The 20,071-nt window shown below is 50.7% G+C and overlaps 1 protein-coding gene across 2 annotated transcripts; it reads right to left on the reverse strand.

Moving 5' to 3' along the window:
- Positions 1 to 4,083: 4,083 nt before the first annotated feature.
- INPP5K (inositol polyphosphate-5-phosphatase K) lies at positions 4,084 to 18,859 on the reverse strand. 2 transcript variants are annotated; one of them, XM_083480188.1, is made up of 13 exons: positions 18,705 to 18,859; positions 16,839 to 16,946; positions 16,246 to 16,354; positions 15,194 to 15,310; positions 14,345 to 14,520; positions 13,324 to 13,435; positions 12,759 to 12,868; positions 12,538 to 12,564; positions 11,192 to 11,381; positions 9,645 to 9,782; positions 8,492 to 8,575; positions 7,530 to 7,634; positions 4,084 to 7,264 (listed from the first exon to the last, which is right to left on the reverse strand). In XM_083480188.1, exons 1-13 carry the CDS (start codon positions 18,734 to 18,736, stop codon positions 7,163 to 7,165), a joined length of 1,410 nt encoding a protein of 469 aa, XP_083336314.1. In that variant the 5' UTR covers positions 18,737 to 18,859; the 3' UTR covers positions 4,084 to 7,162. The 2 variants fall into 2 exon arrangements, with proteins under 2 accessions (XP_083336314.1, XP_083336315.1); XM_083480189.1 differs by lacking the exon at positions 12,538 to 12,564.
- Between the last annotated feature and the right edge of the window lie 1,212 nt (positions 18,860 to 20,071).

Here is a 20,071-nt window from a genome sequence, read left to right on the forward strand (position 1 = left end):
CTTAGGTAGGAAACCTATACAGAGGTTTGTTTGCGGAAATCAGAGTTAGTTAGGCATCCAGTGAAATAGCTAAATATACTTCAATTGTTGACAGTGCAGTTGAGACTGCAAGGGTGTCACAACTATGCTGCAACCTCCCTCCCCCTCTTGGTGGGGTGCCTGGTCAGTCCCCATTCAGGTTTTGAAGGAAGAGAGAATGAAGGAATGATCTGGTGGACATACACTACTGATTTCCTCCCACACTGCAGTGTTACCCTGCAACTGCTTCCTGATGGGGAGTGCTCTGGAAATTCACCCGCAAGGGCTGTAACTGCCTCTTGGTGATGAGTCCTGCCAGCCTCCGTGAACTTTGTCTCCTGCCCTTCAGAGAAATTGCCTTGCTTGGTCCACGTTCCAGGATAATCAGGTAAGACAGGAGACAATGTTCTGGGACTCTAAGGCTGGGCCGTCTCAAGGAAATCATAATTTAGTTTGCAGGAAGCAGTGGGGAAAGGAACAATGGCTCTTATCAGTGGATATTTTAGGGTCCAGAAAACATGCGAAATATCTTGGAAACATTTCCTGTTTACATAAAGCTGTGCTATGTAAATGCAGAGGTTCACTATTTATCCCCAAGAGAGGGGGTGACCATTGATGGCTCCTGCCTGTGTTAAGGGATGACAGGGGGGAGCAAGCTGTCTGAAGAAACCTGCAATGTTTCACTTGCTACCCCTCTGGCTGAATTGTCCTCAAGTGATTTCACTTAGGCAACTTGAAAGCAGACAAATGTTTTCTTTGAGAAACAGCCTATGGAAGACTGATGGAGCCAGCAGCTGCCAAGTATCTGACAAATGGGCGGGGGGGGGGGGAGGCAGGGAAGGGTCATCTGGCAGGAGCTCTTCCTGCCCAAGAGAGAGCTTGGCCTTCCTCATCCACACTGGCAGTTGCAGCATGCTGGCCTCAGCAGGTGTTTGTCATTCTTTCATGCCATTGCTTGGGACACACATACGCACACACTGGGGGTCCCCTTGCCATAGCATTTTACGCACTTTCGGAAGCCACCAATCAGAATGCAAGGACTTAATTGTAGAGCCAGAGTTCCCAGCACCCCAGCCTGTCTACCACTAACAAGGAGAAGCTTGAAGGAGCCTGCAGATTTTGAATTGGTGGAAGACGGTTGACTCAACCTCCTTGCCTAAGAGGAGTAAAAAGAGCAGGGACTGATTTCGAACTAAGGTTTGAACAGCCACAATCATGTGAAAGCCTCCCAACACAGCACCGTCAAATTTGACCCACTTTAACAGAAAGGTTGCTCCCAACTCTGCTAACATAATTAAGTCACATTACTTTTCTTGGTCACCCAAAAGTTCCCTTGGAGTCTAGTTTTTCTGCTGCTCTTAGCTGAAAATGGATGTATTCCCCCACACACCCTGCCACATGATGATGATTTTGGCTGTCTTTGGTTCTGAGGATTTCACTAAAGAGCTGATAGTTAAGTAAGCAAAATCTCCTATTGCAAGTCATTCCCGATGGTGGCTGGTGCCCCCACCCTCAGGCTCCCATTCCCTACTTGCTCCTGCTCCAACTCTTCCCAGCAAACCACACCAGCTACTTCTCATCAGAGTGGGGATAAATGGCTGGTCCAAAGCCAGAAAGCAAGCCCATGGCAACTGGAAAAAAGAAAACCCTTGGACACAATCAGTCCGTGACTTCTTGTTACTTCCCTAGTACAGCTTGGCACCTAAGACTTAAACAAAAGACAGTTATGAGTCTGTGGCTGTCTGATGCAGTGCCAGAAAAAGGACTCCTAGGCCTTCAGCAGTTGTGCAAAAAAGTTGCAGATTGATGTCGGTGCTGGGTGTTTACAGAGGAGCTGCAGCTTGGGTGAGAGAAAATCAGAATCACTTTGGGAAGAAATCCTTGAAAGAACATTCTGCTCTGTCCCAAGAGGAAAGACTCCCCCTGCCCCCCTACACGCACACCCCCCTGCCCAACCCTCTAGCTTCTTTCCGGGCCCATGCTGGGAATTAAAAACCCCACAAGACACCTCATAGACTGCTCTCGTGCCTCTAACATCCAGCAGCCAGGCTTTACCTGTGCTGCTGCCCACAGACAGTTCAGGAAGCGGAGAGAAGAGGAACCCTCACCCTCGCTGCAAAATCTTTCTCTGGCTCTGAAACCAGGAGGATTGGGAGCGGAAGAGAACTTGCAGAAATACTGTCTCATCGCTCTCAACACTGATGGCCCACTTTGCTGCCTCCAGGGCATGTGTAGTCGTCTGTCAATCAATCGGGTCAGGGGCCAACCGTCTTCTTGGCAGGCAGCCATAACTGGCTTCTAGGGCAGGGCTTTGTAGGAAGATTTCTGCAGGCAAGGAAGGAGGAAGCGAAGCAGTGTGGAAGCAGCTTTATCTGGAGGGTGTGTTGAGTGGAGGGGGGGGGCAATAAGGAGCTGCTGCCACCTGCTAGGCCCAAGTCCCATTGTGCCAGGGAGGAGCTGCCTGCTGCTTCCCCATGCAGTCAGGTGGACGAACCAAAGGCAATGGGACAGGAGCAAGCAGCAGCTTCTGCCACCACCTACCTGCCCGCCCCCCTCAGCAGCGCAAGAGGTGGGAATCAGTGGCCGCCACTTCAAGGGGTGGGAGGCTGATGGTGCCGCAAGACAGGGGGCAGGCCATGGGGGTTGCTGCTCCAGCATCTCTGGGGCAGTGAACTGGGTTAGGTTTTGGGGCCTTGGCAGCTGTCCCAGAATGCCAACCCTGTCGGAAGTTTTATCTCCTGACGCTTCTGCTTGTTTCAAGTCTACTGTACTTCGTTTCAGTAGCAACCCAGATTCGGCTTTTTTAAACACACACATCAAAACCCTTCTTCTTTGCATTGTGAACCTCAGTGGTGATTTCTTCTCCCTCCTCCTTGCTTTGCATTGGCTCTTCTGCAGTGCGACTAGGGGGGGGGGGGGGAGAGAGCTGAGCCAGGCCAAGGAGTTCACAGCATCTTACTAGATCACAAAAGAACACAAAATTGTTTTCGCAACCCTTGCCAGCTGGTGCCCTCCAGATGCCTGGTGCTGAGAGCTGCAGGCCATCCTATCCTGAGGGTGCCAGGTCACAGAAGGCTGCGTCAAAGCAAATCTTTCCTATCATTGTAGCACTGCTTTTGGAGGACACCACGAACAGGATTGTTTCAGTTCATTAACCAGTGAACAACAGTGCCGGGAGGGGGAAGGACAGATGTGAGAACTCCTCCCAGTTTTCTTGTATGCCTAGCAGATTTTTTAAAAGTTGCCTAGTTGTTTCCATGTTCAAGCCTCTCCTCAAATACTTTCCAGTCTCCCTCCCCTCCGCCTCTGGCTCAGTCATCTCTTCCCTCTCAGGCTCCCTGCGCCTGCCCTGTGGAGCCAGCCGCTCCCTGCCTGGTTATCTGCTTCCATCCGCAGCACAGGCCCTCTTCCTCCTCCCACCCCAGGTTGCACTCTGCCACAAAGGCTTGGAAAAGCCACAAGCTGGGAAGATTTAATTAGACGACTTTCCACTGCAGCCGGTGGTAGTAGCATTGTTCTGCCGAGAGATTAGCTTACTAAAGACAGATCCACCCACTCAGTTCAAAAGTGTCAGCAGTTTTCCCTGGCACATTTCTGAACTGGCATTTCTGAAGCAAGTGATCAATTCTGGTCTTGTTTTGTGGTCTGGAGGATCTGTTCTCCCTTTGCCAATAGGAGCCAAAACAGAAGACTCTTTTGAGCTGGGGAAAAACTTTGCATCCCAAGTTTGAAGCGGGGAGTGGGGGGAATCTTCCCAGATAGGCGTCCCCTGCCAATGGCAGTGAGCAGGACCATCTCTTTTCACGCTAACAATCTCCACGTCTCCCCAGCAACCCCCTTCCCCCTTGTGCAATGGCATGCACCAGGGTTCAGGACACACACATGCCTCACTTAAAGGCAGGCGCACCCTACTGATGGTGAAGACTTCTGCACTGCCATCACTCAGAAGAGCTTCCAGAGGAGAGACCACGCCCGAGAAACAGCTGGAACCATTTCAGCAGAATCTGCGCCCTCTGCAGTGCCCCCTTGTGGCTCAGAGACAACAGCAACAACTGGGAGGCAGAGTAACTATCAGAGTTAACATTTATTTTTATATTTCTTCTTTAAACCATTTGTGATTCACCTCAAGGGCTGCAAGACAAGTTACCATCTAAAATAAAATAGTATAGAAGCACAATACAAACTAAGCAGTGAAGACAAATAGCAGCAGCAGCAGCAAAATACAGCAAATAACAGATGAGGGGTTGGGGGAAAATACAGTTGTTACTTGGTACCTAAAACATGATTTAAAAAAAAAAAAAGTTGATGCACTTGAAAGTGTATCACAAAAGCAAGGCACCACCACAGAAAACCCCCCGTCCCAAATCACCACCTGCCTGACCCGTGACAGTGAGGTGCCAGGAGCTGGACCTTAAGACAGTGGTCTCCAGGAACCAGCAGGTTCATATGGGAGGAAGCAGAGCTCCTTCAGGTACCCTTTAAGGAATTAGGCTTTAAAAAACAGTAGGAGAAGCACCTTGAACTGCACCCAGAAACCAACAGCAACCCAGTGGTAGTCTTGTAAGTATTGCCGATACATATTCAGTAGCTTGGACATTTTTCCTAGTCAGTCCCCCACAGTTCTTGGATGTTATCAACTGCAGATGTGGCCAAGTAATTACTCAAGAGGAGATGCACACTGGTAAACCAATCAAAGCTGATGAGAAGTGTTTCCTACCACTTGGGTGTCAACACCAGGACTAGATTTAATGGCAGATTGAACTGTGAACCAGTTTGGTATGGAGAAGTGTGACCCCTAGGCCACAAGACTCTTTGGCACAGTGAAAGGATGGAACACCTGCTTTGCCACATCTTGTTCTGTGTTGACAGAGCACACCTGACTGCCAAACAATTTTCGGGGTGAATCTCTCTCACACACAAAAATGATGTCATGATACAATGACACAAATACGATGCTTATCTTAAATTCGCACAGCAAAGAACAAAGGAAGTGATGGCCAGGATGCTTAAAAGAGGAGAAAATGAAATTCCACTGAGGAAGCTGCCTTATACCCCTGGTCCATCTAGCTTAGTACTGTTTACACTGCCTGGGTTTCAGACTCTGCCAGCCCTACCTGCCGATTGAACCAGCAGCCTTCTGCATGCAAGGCAGGTGCTCTGAGCTATAGCCCTTCCTGAAGAGAGTCCTTTCTCAGGCTGCGACAGAGCTCTCAAACAGAAAGATTAAAACAAAAAATATGTCCGTCACAGCAATGACCCCAGACAGTATCTTGAGGGCGCTTACCGAAAAGACAATAAAAAACCGCTCTCAATATATCTTCACGCATGTAACAAAGTGACATACAGAAAAGCACCTGCCACCACTGGCTCCCAAGGAAGTTCCTGCCCCAGCTAGAATGCGAGGCTCAAGCGAAGAGTCAGGCTTTGCCAGGCAGGGCGCCCTTCTTGTGGGCCAATTTACATAAGAATCCTGCTGTCCATCTGCCACAATTTAACTTTAAATCCATTAGGCAGTGACTGAAGCTCACCTGCTAACAGGCATGGGGAAATTTGCCCCATTCAAAAACCTCCCATACTTACACTTGGTCTCAGTCTAGAAGGGAGCAAGATGGCCACCTTCTCAGAAACAGAAACTCCATTGGGAGAAATGGAAACTAGTCCCGATGCAACAGGAGTAATTCAGACAAGACAAATTGAAAGTGCTTGTACATAAGGATTTTGGTGGGTGCATCTGCCTTATCTCAGAGCTCAAAGGCTGCCCACCATGATAACACCCACCACTAATTATTTCAGCCCAGGTTTCTCCTGTTCTCTTGGCAGTTTGGTACCTTTTCTCCACGGAAAACCTTTTAATCACAGGAGCAGCTGAGAAGTGCCCAGAGGGCAGGGGAATCCATATTTCTCTCCCTCCCTTGGGAGTGCAAAGGCATGAGCAGCAAAGGGAATCCCTGCAGCGGCCAAGTCATATCCACACACAACATGTTGCCCACAGCAGCCTCCACATCACTTGCATACAGAGAAGAACTAGCCGGCTTTGCTTTGTGAGCTTGGGGGCTGCAGAGAGTGCAGCACAGCAGCCCATCCTGACAGGGGCCTTGAGTGCTGAGTGGAGCCACACACTGCAGAAACATGGGCTGAAGGAGGCAGGCCAGGTCCACAGAAATTGTGCAAAGGTGCAGGAAATCCGCATCCAGGTGAGGACTGGCCCCAGGAAGGTGCCAGCAAGGCTGTGTTACTGCGGAGCTTGCTCCAGAAGGGGAAGGGGGAGATAACACCTGCCCCTGTTCTTTCCTGACCTTTGGCCATGCTGGCTGTGGCTGATAGGAGTTGGGGGACCAACATCATCTGGACGGCACCACATTGGCTTCCCTTGTTGTACAGCTCAAAATAACCCCAGGTGAAATCACCAGCATGGCTGGGGGTTTTTTATGCGACAGGCCATCAAGAACTCCCACATTCCAAGCAAAAGTCAGCTGGTTGGTTGGATGGATGTAGATTTACCTCCAGAATTTCAAGCACTGAACTCTTGGAGATTAAAACTACCAGAGGAAGTGGGGCAGCTGGAAGTAAAGATAACACAAGCCATGAGCTGCTCACGTCCCTCCCTCTTCACTGCTCTGTCAAGACTGCTCATTTCCAACCAACCAAAATGTCACAACTGATGGCATACTCTCTTCATCTACGATAGAAAGTTTATTTCAGCTCCCAAGTAAATTCTAAGTGCATTTCATAAAAATAGGGAGCTGAATCCTGGAATGCTGGTTTTTAAAAAACAGGACCAACCATCGACTACTTAATATTGCAGTGTATTGCCTGGGCCCTAAAATAACCTCTAGGAAAAGGAAGCAGCAGCCGGCCTCAGGAATAAGTGCCCCCTGCCCTGCGCTAGGCCACTGGAAGGTGGATCCTCTTGGGAAAGCTACAATTAGTCAAGGTTCTTTAGTTGCTGAAGGTAGGCACAGCCTTGTTCCAGCTTCCTGGGACAGCAATAGAACTATTTATTTCCTAGGAAATGATGCTCTGGGCTGCTCAAACTCACATGCCCCTCTGTGTTTCTAGCCTTCTTCAGAGAGAGGCCTGTTTCTAAGGCAGAGGAAGGAGGTTCCCTCCTCACAGACCCCGCTGCAGGGGCACGTGGCACAGTTCAAAAGTCACACGGTGGTTTCTCATCACAGAGCTGCTCCTGCATCCTGCTGACTCCGTCCCAGGCCAGGTCCTTCTCTGCTAACATTCTCCTTGGTTGAATCTGAAAGGAGAGATCAGTCTTTGTGTTTGTTTCTTATTATTTATTACAGTTCTCTCCCACCTTTCCTTTAAGGAGCTCAGGGCGGCATATATGGCTCTCTTCCCCTCTCTATTTTGTCCTCACAACAATCCTGTGAGGTAGGCTAGGTAATCCAAAGAGGAGAACCATTTCCCCAGGTGATTCCAGGAAGATAGGGAAGAGCTCCCTGGGGGTTCTAGGAACCTAGGAAGCTGGCTTGTATTGAGTCAGCCCATCAGTCCCATACCTGAAAGGGCTGACTGATGCCAACCAGGGATTGCATTGTGTTGCTGTAATAACCCAGGAGAAACTCTCCTCCCGTTGCTGGAAGCTCCTCAGCACTGAGGTAGACCTGGGGAAAATAAAGCAAAGGCAGTCAGCATTCAGCAAAACATCTGGAACGAAGCAGCCAGCAGTGATCAAATCAAATTTTATTAAACGGTCACAGACCAGATTAACTCGTACAGCTAGTCAGCGAAGCATAGCACCGGAAAAAACAAAGGACAATTTCAATACAGATTAGGCCATAACAGCAATTTAAATTTAGACAACATACATAAAATTAAGTATTTGCCTTCGCCTGCATATTGACATTGGAAAGCTCTTGTTTCCTGCGCCTAATAGCGGCTACACAAAATTTGGCCACATTGATCGTAATTTCAGGAACCTTATCTTCTATCAAGGCTCTCATACGTTGGAGTTCTGGTTCATTTTTACGCTTTTGTAGAACTGGGGCAATAAAGGTCAGGCGTAGATCCTCGTAGTAACTACAGTGCAGCAATACATGCAGACTTGTTTCCACTTCCGATGTGCCACATGGGCAAACGCGTGACGCATATGGTTTGCCCTCATATCTGCCTAGCAACAGGGCAGAGGGCAGAACGTTAAATCTGGCCAGGGTAAAGGAGTGTCTGTACTTAGGTATTTGTAAATCAGCCAGATAATTTGCGGGTGAGAACCCTCTCCCAAAGTCTCTAATTGTGGCATGTTTATCCATTTTGCCCATATGACATTGCAGCTCTATGTCCCTAATACGTTGGAGCACTTGACTTCTGGCTCTCTCATATCCTGCCGCTATCAAGATCTGCGGGGAGAATCCCAAGCTTCTTATCTTTTCAAACAGGGAAGCTTTCCAGGTGGAGTGAAAGGTGTCTAAGAGTGTTAAAGGAGCCAGCCAGCAGTGATAACCTCAGGCTACTTCCCCCTCACCTGCTTGGCATCCTCCTCAGAGGAAATCTCGTTGTCTTGCACCCAGGCGTACATCACATAGTCATTTGCATGCTTGAAGGTCACCTGCAAGGGGAAAGAGCTGCCTTGAGCACAACTTGGTTGTCAGGGCAGTGAACACTGTCTAATATGTGAGAGCTATTTGCTCTGGTTAGCTAAGGAAATGGGAGGCAAACTCTGAACTGTTTCACACTTCAGTATTGCTGAGAGTGATACAAGGTTTTAGAAATGAGGAAATATGACAACAAAAGCAAGATTAAGCCAAGGCCATACAATGATTTATCACAAAGTTTGTAACCTTTTCTCTAAGGAAATTATGGCAACACATGTGGTATTTAGAGGCTTAGACAAGGACAGAAGAACTGGCCTAAATAATCAAAAAGATTCCCATACCAAAGACCAAGTCTCATCCGTCTCCTGGCTTTTGACAGCTTCCATCAAAATGAGAATTTTCAGGCGCAAGGAGGTTTGCCACTCACGAGCCTCCTCTTGTCTCTGAGCCTTGCCTTTGTTTCTGGGCCAGGGTCTGCAGCCTGTTCTTTCCCCCAAGGGAACCAGACCCTTTGCTCAGGTCACTCAGTGCCCTCCCACCCTGATACCTCGGCTTCACACAACCCACCACTGCCTCCTTTTTTAGTCATCCTTGGCTGCAGGATGCCAAAAATCCTCTTGGAACTGCGGGCACTCTGGGCAGGAGGAAATCTCTGACACTGTCAGGAGGGACCAGGAGAACCTCTCCTTCACAAGGAGAAAATGGCACCGTTTTTCTCATGACCACAGCACACCTCACCCTCAAAGGAGCAGAGGAAATGGAAGCCAGGCCATTGGTATGTTGGCTCTGTGCTGTCTACAACAGGCATCTCCAACCTGCGGCCCTCCAGATGTTTTGGCCTACAACTCCCATGATCCCTAGCTAACAGGACCAGTGGTCAGGGGTGATGGGAATTGTAGTCCAAAACACCTGGAGAGCCGAAGGTTGGGGGTGCCTGGTCTACACTGCAACAGCTCTCCAGGGTTTCAGGCAGGGGTCTTTCCCAGTTCAAGAGGCCAGGAATTCAACTGAGGACTCTTCTGCATGTCTCTGTTGTTGAGCTACTATCCTTCCCCCCTCAGTACACATCTGTGGCAATGTCACCTTGTAGAGACCAATCCAATCCCAGGCACTGCTTGGGAATTCAGGAGCTGTGGAGTAGCGGACAGTGGCATCTTGCTCAGCATCCCAGTTGCCCACAGGATGCAGCCTGACCAGTGGAACAGGGGGCAGAGGCTTCATCTGGAAGAAAGGAAAGAAGCTGAATCCCATAGCCACCCATTCAACAGCAGTCAAAGGCCACTCTTCATGCTCCCAACTCTGAAAACGTTAATAATCCTCAAGTGCTGCCACTTAAAGGTAAAGGGACCCCTGACCATTAGGTCCAGTCGTGGCCGACTCTGGGGTTGCGGCGCTCATCTCACTTTATTGGCCAAGGGAGCTGGCGTACAGCTTCCAGGTCATGTGGCCAGCATGACTAAGCCGCTTCTGGTGAACCAGAGCAGCGCACGGAAACGCTGTTTACCTTCCCGCCAGAGCAGTACCTATTTATCTACTTGCACTTTGACTTGCTTTCGAACTGCTAGGTTGGCAGGAGCAGGGACCGAGCAACGGGAGCTCACCCCGTCGCGGAGATTTGAACCAGCGACCTTCTGATTGCAAGTCCTAGGCTCTGTGGTTTAACCCACAGCGCCACCCGCATCCCGTGCTGCCACTTAAGCTATCCTAAAAAGGTTGTAGTGACCCTCAAAAAAAAATTGGGGGGTGCGGCAGCTTCACAGGAGACCTTCCCAAATCAGTAGGCTGACGCAGTTACAGTGGTGCCCCGCAAGACGAATGCCTCGCGAGATGAAAAACTCGCAAGACGAAAGGTTTTTTCGTTTTCGAGTTGCTTCGCAAGACGAATTTCCCTATGGGCTTGCTTCGCAAAACGAAGCTTGCCCCCGCACCCCGGACCTCTTTTGAAGCAAGGGGCGGCGGGGAGAAGATTGCTTCTCCCCATTGCCAGCCCCGCAATCTCCGGCGACAGAGGGGAAGGCGCGCGCGCGCCTTCCCCTCTGTCCCCGGACCCCTTTTGAACCAAGGGGCGGCAACGGGGAGAAACAATTCTCCCCGCTGCCCCTTCCCTTGCTTTAAAACAGGTCCGGGGACAGAGGGGAAGGCCCGCGGCGCTTCCCCTCTGTCCCCGGACGGTCTCCATAGGAACGCATTGATTGATTTTCAATGCATTCCTATGGGAAACCGTGCTTCGCAAGACGAAAAACTCACAAGAAGAAAAAACTTGCGGAACGAATTAATTTCGTCTTGCGAGGCACCACTGTACAGTTTGCAAGCACCTGCACAAGAGAGGAGTTTAAACGGGCCTGGAAATCAAAGGCAGAGTCAATCCTCTTTATCTACTTAGGGTGCAAGGGCTCTCTCTCCACCAACCATAAGATGGTTCGTGATCTGTCTTTGAGACACAGAGCAGGACTGCAAAGCGTCCATCAGAAAATACACCTTGGGTAGCTGGAAAGCTTGCAAAGCCTTCCCAGGACTTCTGTAGCTGGGTTTCATCTGCCCAGCCATTTCTCTGATGGAAGGGACCGGAGTCGTGGCCAGGTTCCCTTTTCCAAGAGCCAATTCTGCACTCAGGGAGAGGAGAACATTACCTCAAGTACAAAGGTCCCGGTGACAGGTTTGTGGTCGCTGATGCCGTAACTCATGTGGCTGATGTAGCTGTGCAGGGACACAGAAATGGCCTCCTCTTCTGGCATCTCTCCTGCCTCTGAGGCCAACTGCAAAAGGTGCTTCACCCTCCAGAGGATCCGGTCCGTCCACGCAGGCTTCCGCTTCTTCCCACTGCAAAAGGGGAGGCAGTGAGGACACACCAACGAAGCAAAGCTGCTATCCATGGTGGCAGCAGCAGAGGCATTATGGGGACAAAGCAAACCAGTGCATACACTGCCCCCCCCACCGCCTTCATTTTATAGCTCAATCAAACAACGTCTATCTGGATGTTAGCAGATCTAAAAGAAAGGCAGACGAAGAAGAAGGGAGGTTAATCAACTTCGTATCAGAAAACAACACGAGCTAGCAGCAACCAAGTGTTAGCCAGGTTGCATCAGCTACATTTACAGTGGCCCACGTGGTAAGTCATGAGACCATCAAGTGCTCAGGAGAGGTTTGCCCACATTGAAGTTTGTGCCACCTGCATTTCTGGCCCTGATCCTAGGTAGTTTTTCAAAAACTCTGCTGTCTCTTCAGAGTGAAATGGTGATAACCCCAGGAGACAAATACAGCCTGGGCTGCCTGGTCATTCTCAGAGGACTCAGAGCACGAGGCTTTTAATCTCAGGGTCATGGATTTGAGCCCCACTTTGGGCAAAGGATTCCTACACTGCAAGGGGGTGGGCTAGATGGCCCTTCAGATCCCTTCCAACTCTATAATTCTACGATAGAAAGATGTGGGAAGAAGACAGTTTGCTCGGCAGCACTAAACTCTTATTGCCACTGGAGTTGCCAGTAGCTTAAGATCTGACCTGTTCACTCCATTCCCCACCTGGGTCTCTTTGAAGGGATTAAGCTACCCAAGGGGCAGCTGAGCAACCTACGAATCCTGCTTTAAGCTGCTGAGCTGACTGAACAGCAGCCAGCAGAGCCCTTTTGTGCCTTGTGGGAGCAGGTGCAGCAGAAGCACTTCCTATCCTGACTTCTGAGGAGCCCCAGCAGGCAGGCAAGAAAGCAAACCTAGTGAGCCAACAAAACTGAATCTGCAAGGGCTATCATGCTGGAGAACAGCTGCTTCCTTCATCCCCACTGATCACTGTGGGGGAAACTCTCCGTTGCACCCAGATGCAAGAGGCTCTTTTTTATTTCAGGTCCATCACGCCAATTAGCAGGTTAAGATCAAGCCTCCAGCAGCTGGAGAGAATAGAGCAGCAACAGTTTGAAATGCTAATAGCCTAATAGTCTAAAATGCTGAAGATTTGGAAAGGAGGGCATCAAAATCTCCTTACTTAAACCAAAAGAGCGTCTTCTGCCCCCTGAAATAGAAACAGACATTAGTGCAAAAATCCCAAACACCAATTCCACTGGAGCTCTTTTGGAGGACTGGGCCAAGACACTGATGAAGCTCTCTCCTTCCCCAAACTGCCTCCCACTTTCTTCTGCTTATTCGCCTTCACCAGCCTGGTCATACATCCAAGATGTCTGTGTTGTGGGGATAACCAGCATTTACCTGGTGTCATAGTCATTTGAGTACAGGTCAAACTTGTAGGTGGGTTTGAACTTCAGGGGCCCCTCCATGAATTCTTGAAGAATGGGTTCCTTCTTCTTAGCTATGTTAAGCTGCATAAATAAAAAGAAAGGAATAACAGAAACGCAAAGCAGCAACCAGGCCCAACTAAAAGAATCCTACATATGAGAAGTTCTGCAGCCTCCTCTTCGAGGCCTTTCTTTCCTTCCTTCCTTCCGGAAAGGAGATCCACATGAAGGTCATTTTACTCCACAGAAATTGATAATGGAATGGGACAGGCAAGTTTCACAACTTCCCAGGAGGAAATTTAGAGCCAATTGTGAAATAGATATGGACCAGGAATAAGGCAAAAAATTATGGGAACAAAATGTAAATATTCACAGATTTGTTGCCAAGTGACATTTGGGGGGTGAGTCATGGGTGGGTGGAATCAGCAGGAGAAATTGTAGGGTCTTCCATCAGGGGAAGCCAGAAGAGAGAAGAAAGCAGAAGATCCTGGTGGTGGCACCTGCACAGGGATGGAGAGAACAGAACTTGGAGGTAGTACCTGGTCCTTTTCCCACAAAAGGCTGAATCGGCTGTTATTGATTGATTCTCGAATGAAATGCAGGCCGTAATCTTCAATCCGGAAGTTCAAGTCACCAAACCAGAAGAGAACGCTTCACAGAGGAGAAACGAGAAATAACTGCTTAAAAAAAAACAGGAGAAAGCTGCAAGGCAGACGTCAGACATAGCAGATTCATCCGCACATATCATCTCAGGAGCACATTTACTCTGTAGCTTTCCATTATCTTTCACCACTGTGCAAAGTTATCTGTCCTCTTGCTCACTTTGAACTGCATGGTTTTTTTCCCATTAGGAAGCATCACTTATTCTTGAAAGTGACACAATGGGAGGCGGGGGGGGGGGGGTGGAGTCAGGCTCACTACTTACAGTGGCTCCCAAAAGAGCTGCCAGAACAATGCTCAAAATGGTCCTCCCTCTCTGGTCCAGGCACCTTACCTCCCTCCCTTCGCAAAACCAGGTGCTTCAGAGCAAAAGGGAAGACTTCCAAGCTTGGGAGTGAGACCAAGGGCTGTTCTGCTTGAGGACCTTCTCTTCTTCCAGGAATTTTGTTCCCTTGAACGGACTTCTGTGGAGCTCTGAATAAACCCTAAACTACACAATTCCACAATCGCTATCTCTTTTTAGGAGTTGGGCAAAAAAAATTGTTATTTAGCTGGGAATTTGGAGTGCCAATTAAGTTTGTGGCCTTCTGCTCACCTTTTTATTAGGATAAGTTGAATTGAATCCACATTTTATGGATGAGCATTTAAGATTGTTTTTAATGTTCATTTTTGTAAACCACTTTGAGTTGCTTTTGTGGAAACAGCAACAAATTAATCACCACCACCACCTTCATGAAATAACCCTCTTCCGGATGCTCTCACTTTGGGTTCAAAGCTATCAGAGAGGCTCCCTAAACTAAATGGACAATGACATATGTAGCAGAGGCCAAGCCAGCTGGATCCTCTTTTCCTAGAAGCAAGACAGCAGGGCAGCCTCGACCAGATTCAGTTGCCACTCACTCGTGATCCAGGACGTTGGGAATCTTTTCGCCTTCAAACTGCTGCATCTCCAAGATGCGCTCAAAGTCATCCAACCGCTGTCCTGCATTCTCCATGTGGGCTGGCAAGTGGCAGTTCAGGAAACAGATGGTATGTCCATAGACAGACATGCGAGTGGTGACACCCCCCTTGTTTCCCTACAAGACATAAGAAGCCAAGGCACGGATGGATCAGGTCCCCCAGATCACACAACAACAGCGCTTGAGGCTGTTTTGGGACTTGTTTCCATTGAACTTGTTTCCATTTCCAGGTACATTTCAGAAGCAACACCTACCATTCATAAATATCAAACACAGTGCTATTTTTCTAGAAAAAGAGGTGTCGGAACTTCTCAGGAATACCTCCTTTGTTCTCTTATAATGGCCCACCTGAGATGTGTCGGAACTGAGTTCTGGTGAGTTTCAGCTAAAAAAAGCCCTGGTCAATCCCAAACTTGTTTGAAGACAAGAAAGGGACTGGAATCCTCAAGACAACAGAGAAGTAAGCCACCATGAGTGTTAAATAGGTAGCCAGGAATCAGACTGTACTTTGGGTACAGAAGTGAGGAGCAAATTTGCTAGCACCAGGGATGGCAGCACTTTTTGCTCTGATGTGGTCCAATCCCTGCATCATCATACAGATTATTCTCTGTAGCCCTTGACAAGTTTATAACTTCAGACAAAATGTTTCAAAACTTTACTAAAAGGAGTAAAATTCTATACGTTTTTTTATTCCTCACTGAAGCCACCGCAGACAACATGCAGAAGCCAAGACTAAGTTGCACTTTGAAAAAGCCATTAAAAGGTCTGGAAAACACGGTGAGCTGCTTACCCAATATCCGTAGAGACCCGTGCGAGTGAACTGGCTCTGAATGTCCCGTATGAAGGGGACGTGAGGCTGCTTTGCAAAGACCAGCAGGAGAAGGCCCTGCATGCGTATGGAAGACACCTGCGAGCAGAAGAGAATTTTTAAAAACAAACACTAGCGACCCCCCAGAAAAGGTTAGGATGCCCCAGGAAATCCCAGGCCTGGGAAGGGAGTCCAAACACTGCTCAGTTGGCTAAAGAAAGGGGACTGCAGCTCCCCTGAGGGCCAAGGAAAGCTCCCCTGAGGGCCAAAATTCTTGATGGAATTTGAGATAAATGGAAGACAGGCAGCATCAAGAATCTCTTCCTGCCCAGCCCTGATAAAGGCACTGGGGAGCATCTGACCAAAGCCAGTGCAATGCTCAACAGAACTCTGGCCATGGAGTAGTGTCTGAGGACCAAGCACAGGAAATATCAAAATTGTAGACTTGTCTTATTTAATTTAATACACAGCCACTGCAATTCTAGGTGGTTGGTAAGCCTTTTGGAATCAAACCAGACTAGACCATTCTTGAAATCAAAAGAACATAAGAAGTTCCTTCAGCAACTGGATCAGGCCAAAGGGGTCCTCTAGCCCACTGCCCTTTTTCCCATAGTGGCCAACCTGCTCCCCATGAGCAGGACCTGAAAACAGCATAAATACTCTCCACGCTTGTAATTCACCGTATTCAGAGGCACTTGTTGCCTCCAGACCAGTGGAGGGAGCACAGAGCCACTGTGACTACATTACTTCTTGCATCAGAGACAATTCTAGAACACTTAATTCCAAAAGCCAGCCTGGAATGGTTTCTGCTTTGGCAAGTCCCTGGGAGGAGCGGGTAGTCACTGAGAATGCCTCCCCAACGTGCCCTCCCTATGCTGAATGCAAACTCTGGAACACTTGCAGCAGATCTATGACTGTCTGCTGGTCAGGAAGGAGGCAGGGCCATGCCCAAATGACAGGACACCTCACACGAGAGAATATTCATCAGGAGAATGTAAGCCAGAGACCACCAATAGACAAATCAACATGATTACCTTGACATAGCGCAGAGGAGAAAGAACATTCATGAAGAAAATACTCCAAGGATCATCAAAGGCCATGTCGGATAGGAAATTCACAATCTTGGAGTTCACCTCCTGTAAACTGAACAGTCCAGGGTTAACCCAGGTAATCTTACATCTCATTTTGACAAAAAGTACCCAGACCTATTGGGAACCACTAAGAGCAGGAGCGGCTGCTGTCCCTCTGCTGTCCAATAAAATGTTTGTTAATCTTTCAACCCATCGCCTGCATCCACATGAAAGCAGAGGAAGGGAGGGTGCATCACTACACAGTGGCACAATTCTGGATACCATTTTAGCACACTGAGTACTGACTACTCAGTGAAATCACACACCAAGAGCGTTCTTTCTTGAAGTCCACACAATCCTGCATGGCTGCCCCTTTTCTTGAATGAGATCGCTCACCTGTGTCACATTCCCCCTATGTCCAGAGACCTGCAGAGACCTTCTGCAAAAGATCTCAAGAAGCACCATGCTCTTGAAGGCCGCCCCCTCGCTTCTGCAGATGGCATGACCAGGATGATATCCCCAAGAAGAGCCCCAGCTCTAGTTCCCAAAATACCTACCCAATGACATACATGTCCATTTCCTGGTCTTGCAAGTTGAGCTGCAGCAAAGAGGTGACATCAGGAGGGGGAGCAGCTGTGCCCACGTTCCAAGTCACCAAGTGCAACCTTCAGAGACAGACAAAAGGCAGTGCAGCTGAAGTACAAACAGGTGGGGACAGGCTCCCTCGTCATCCCATTTATCTCTCCCCTCCTCGTGCCTTATTATCTGTAATCCTGCCCTAAAAACACCAAAGCCCCGCTGGAGAGAGCCTGTCTGCCTGGGAAGGGCACCTGATCCCTAGAAGCTTCTGCTTCTGCATCTTCCCACAGATCAGAAAAGCCTCGTCGATGGTGCGTGAGACTTCCTCGTGGATCTCGTCATCGGAGCTGACGTCCTCCACGCAAGCCATGAGCTGTGCCACTCGCTGCCGCAGCTGCAGCCGCCCACTGGAGCCCGTGCTGCTCACACTGGCCGAGCGGCTGCGCAAGGCAGAGGGGGTGCCCTCCAGGTCCAGCAAGGAGACGGAGAGCAAGTCCTGAAGCGGCTCTTCAGGCTGCAAAGATGCCATGGGGCCAGAAGGAGAGGGGCATGCCCCACTCCCCACCCAAGGCGCCCCCCAGCCAGAGAAGGGTCAATGTAGGCAGAATTAAGCCTTGCTTCTGGCACAAGCTAAGCAAGGAAGCCGTCAACCGCACCAGAAGGCAACTCTGAGGCAGGAAGGGACGTCCTCTTCCTCTCCTTGCAAGCCCTCAAGGTGCACCCCCCACACCCATGCCACGCGCCAAGATTTAATGCTACTGGAGCCTGGAGAGTTATGAAAAGCTATTGTTAACTGAGGCCAATCACATGTTTCTGCCACTGTGTCATGGAGGTATAATCACTGGTTTTGAGGCACGTGCCCCACATGGAGGGATTGCCAAGCCAGGGACCAAATCTGACAAGTGACCCCCTCAGGAGGCTTTTATTAACACAGCTTCTGGCTAGGAAGGGGTTTGGGGGTTCAGAGGTGGCTGTTGGAGCTTAGCTTGTGGTCAGAGAAGTGTGGGGAAGGGAAAACATATGTGGCCTGTTTCCCCACCCAAGTCAGCCCTCCACAAGGCACAGGATGTAGCCCAGAGACAGGTGGCCTTCCAAAGGCTGCCAGACTACAGCTCCCATCACCCCTGAGCACTGACTCCGCTGCTTGCTGGGAACTAGAGCCCAACATCTACTGGAGGTTCCCCGTAAATACAGGAGCTGCAAAGGCAGAAAGCGGATGTGCCGCGCAGGGCCGCGGTTAGGAAGACCTGGCTGGGACTTAAGCGCCAGACCCCCGTCCCGCGGGAGGAGGGAGAAGCGCCACCGGCAGGCAGCCCGGCAGCCCCCGATCCTGGGCGTGTTCCCGGCCGCCTGCCTGCCTTTCCGCGGGCGCACCTGACCACCGCCCCCGGAGGATGTGGCAAGTGCGGGCCGGAGAGCCCCTTTGGCAGCAGGCGCAGCACCTGCTGAATAAGCCGCCCGCGAAGGACTCAAATCCCAGCCGGTGCTTTGCAAGCCGAAATCGGCTTTCGCGCTTCCCGCGGCGATTAGCATAACTCCCGCTCCGGAGCCGCGGCTTGGCTGTAAGAAGGAGCGCCTGTCCGCGGGCGGAGGCCGGTCACGGGGCCCCGAGATCCTTCGGGAGGGGTTGCTGCCCAAGGGGGCGGAAGAGCCTCGAGGGAGCAGCCCTCGCCTCCCCAACAACGGGAGTGGGGGCGCCCCTTGGGGCAGGAAGGCTCGGGCGCACTCTGCACATGCCCAGGGACTCCCTTGACTCCGCCGGGGGCACGGGGGCCAAAGGGGGGTTTCCCCAAGGCGGGTCCCCCGCGCGCAGGCGCAGCCGGAGGCCCCCTCCGCGCCCTCACCTGAGATGCCGCGGTCCTCCCTCCGCCTCCATCGCGGCTGCCCGAGAAAGAAGAGGCGGGCGAGACCGGAGGAAAGAGCTCGCTCCGCTCTTGTGACCGCTCCGGCCAATCGGGGCAGGGGACGAGGTCGGCGCGCCTCCTGATTGGCTGGGGTGCCAAGAGGCCGCGTCCTTCTGAGCACGTGATGCAAACAACGGGGAGCGAACGCAGAGCTACGCAAAAAGGAGAGAGGGTCATATCCGGTGCACTTCCGGGTAGAAACAAGAAGCTGGCCAAAGAAGTCAGTGGGGTTTTGAGGGTCGCTGCGCCCCTGGGGCCTGCCGCTCTTCATGATTTGAATTAATTTTATAATGTAATGGTTTTAGAATGTTGTATTATTTTATTGTTGTTAGCCGCCCTGAGCCCGGCTTCGGCTGGGGAGGGCGGGATATAAATAAAATTTATTATTATTATGATGGGGCCTGACCCCAACCCGCAATATCCGCGCGAGGTTACCCTGCAAGGCTGCTGCAAGCGGCTCTCTTCCGCGCAGAGGACTCTCCGCTCTGCTGCAGCGATGGCCGGCGCAGTAAAATGAACGTATTTCTCGCAAAATAAAAACCTGCACGTGCCTGCGGCGTTTTGTACGTGTGTTTCTTTTGCGGGGAGGGGGGCGCTTGCCCTGCGCGGTCCGGGCTGCCCCTGTTTCCTACGTGCTGCTCTCACTTGAGGGAGGAAGATTCAAACATGGTTTCTCAATTGGATCCAGGGAGTGGCCCATCCCGGCAGCAAAATGGTCCCCTCTGACTATTTCCTATCTCCGGGGGAGCGCGGCCCCGACGGAGTCCCTTCGAGAGCGGGCCGGGACGTCCCGCAGCTGCCTTCCGGGTCGGCTTCGGGCCCAGGAGCGCTGCAGGGCGGGCGGTGTGGCGGGGCCGTCGGAAGGCCGGCCAGGAGGAGGGTCGGAGGGGGAAAGGGCCCCACGGAGCGCAGCAGCGGGGCTTTCCTAGCCGCGTCTCAGGTCGCACGATAAATACAACCTCGATGTGCCCCTTTCGGGAGCGGAAGTGACCGGCCTCAAAGCTCACAAGAATGCAGGGAGCCTCGCCTTGTACTCGCTTTATATATAAATTAGGGCTGCCCCACTAGAAAAGGCCGGACACCCGAGCGCGAGTGCAAATGCGGAATAAGGGAGACCCAAGAACATGTGCAGAGCACCCCTTCTGCGGTAGGAAGGCACATGGGGCTCCTGCCTTGCCTCCGGGACACTGCAGGCTAAGAGACACTTCTCCCGTCGCTCCTGCCGCCTTCCCAGCGTCTTCTGGGAGGGGATTCATTCACTCACTCCCCAAGTCCCACCCCCGGCTGTCACCAACTCTACTGAAATC

The sequence above is a fragment of the Podarcis liolepis genome (genome assembly GCF_965112155.1).
Source record: "Podarcis liolepis genome assembly, chromosome: 16".
Classification (NCBI taxonomy): domain Eukaryota; kingdom Metazoa; phylum Chordata; class Lepidosauria; order Squamata; family Lacertidae; genus Podarcis; species Podarcis liolepis.

Bases quoted from the DNA above. Each gene is read 5' to 3' on its own strand.
- INPP5K (XM_083480188.1), bottom strand. From the start codon at position 18,736: ATGGAGGCGGAGGGAGGACCGCGGCATCTCAG. The intron at 11,382-12,537 runs GTAAGGAGATTT...CCCCTTTTGCAG, and splicing joins AAGACGCTCTTTTGGTTTAA to TGGGAAGAAGCGGAAGCCTG. The intron at 7,265-7,529 runs GTATGGGACTGA...CTCTCCTTTCAG, and splicing joins GCATCAGTCAGCCCTTTCAG to ATTCAACCAAGGAGAATGTT.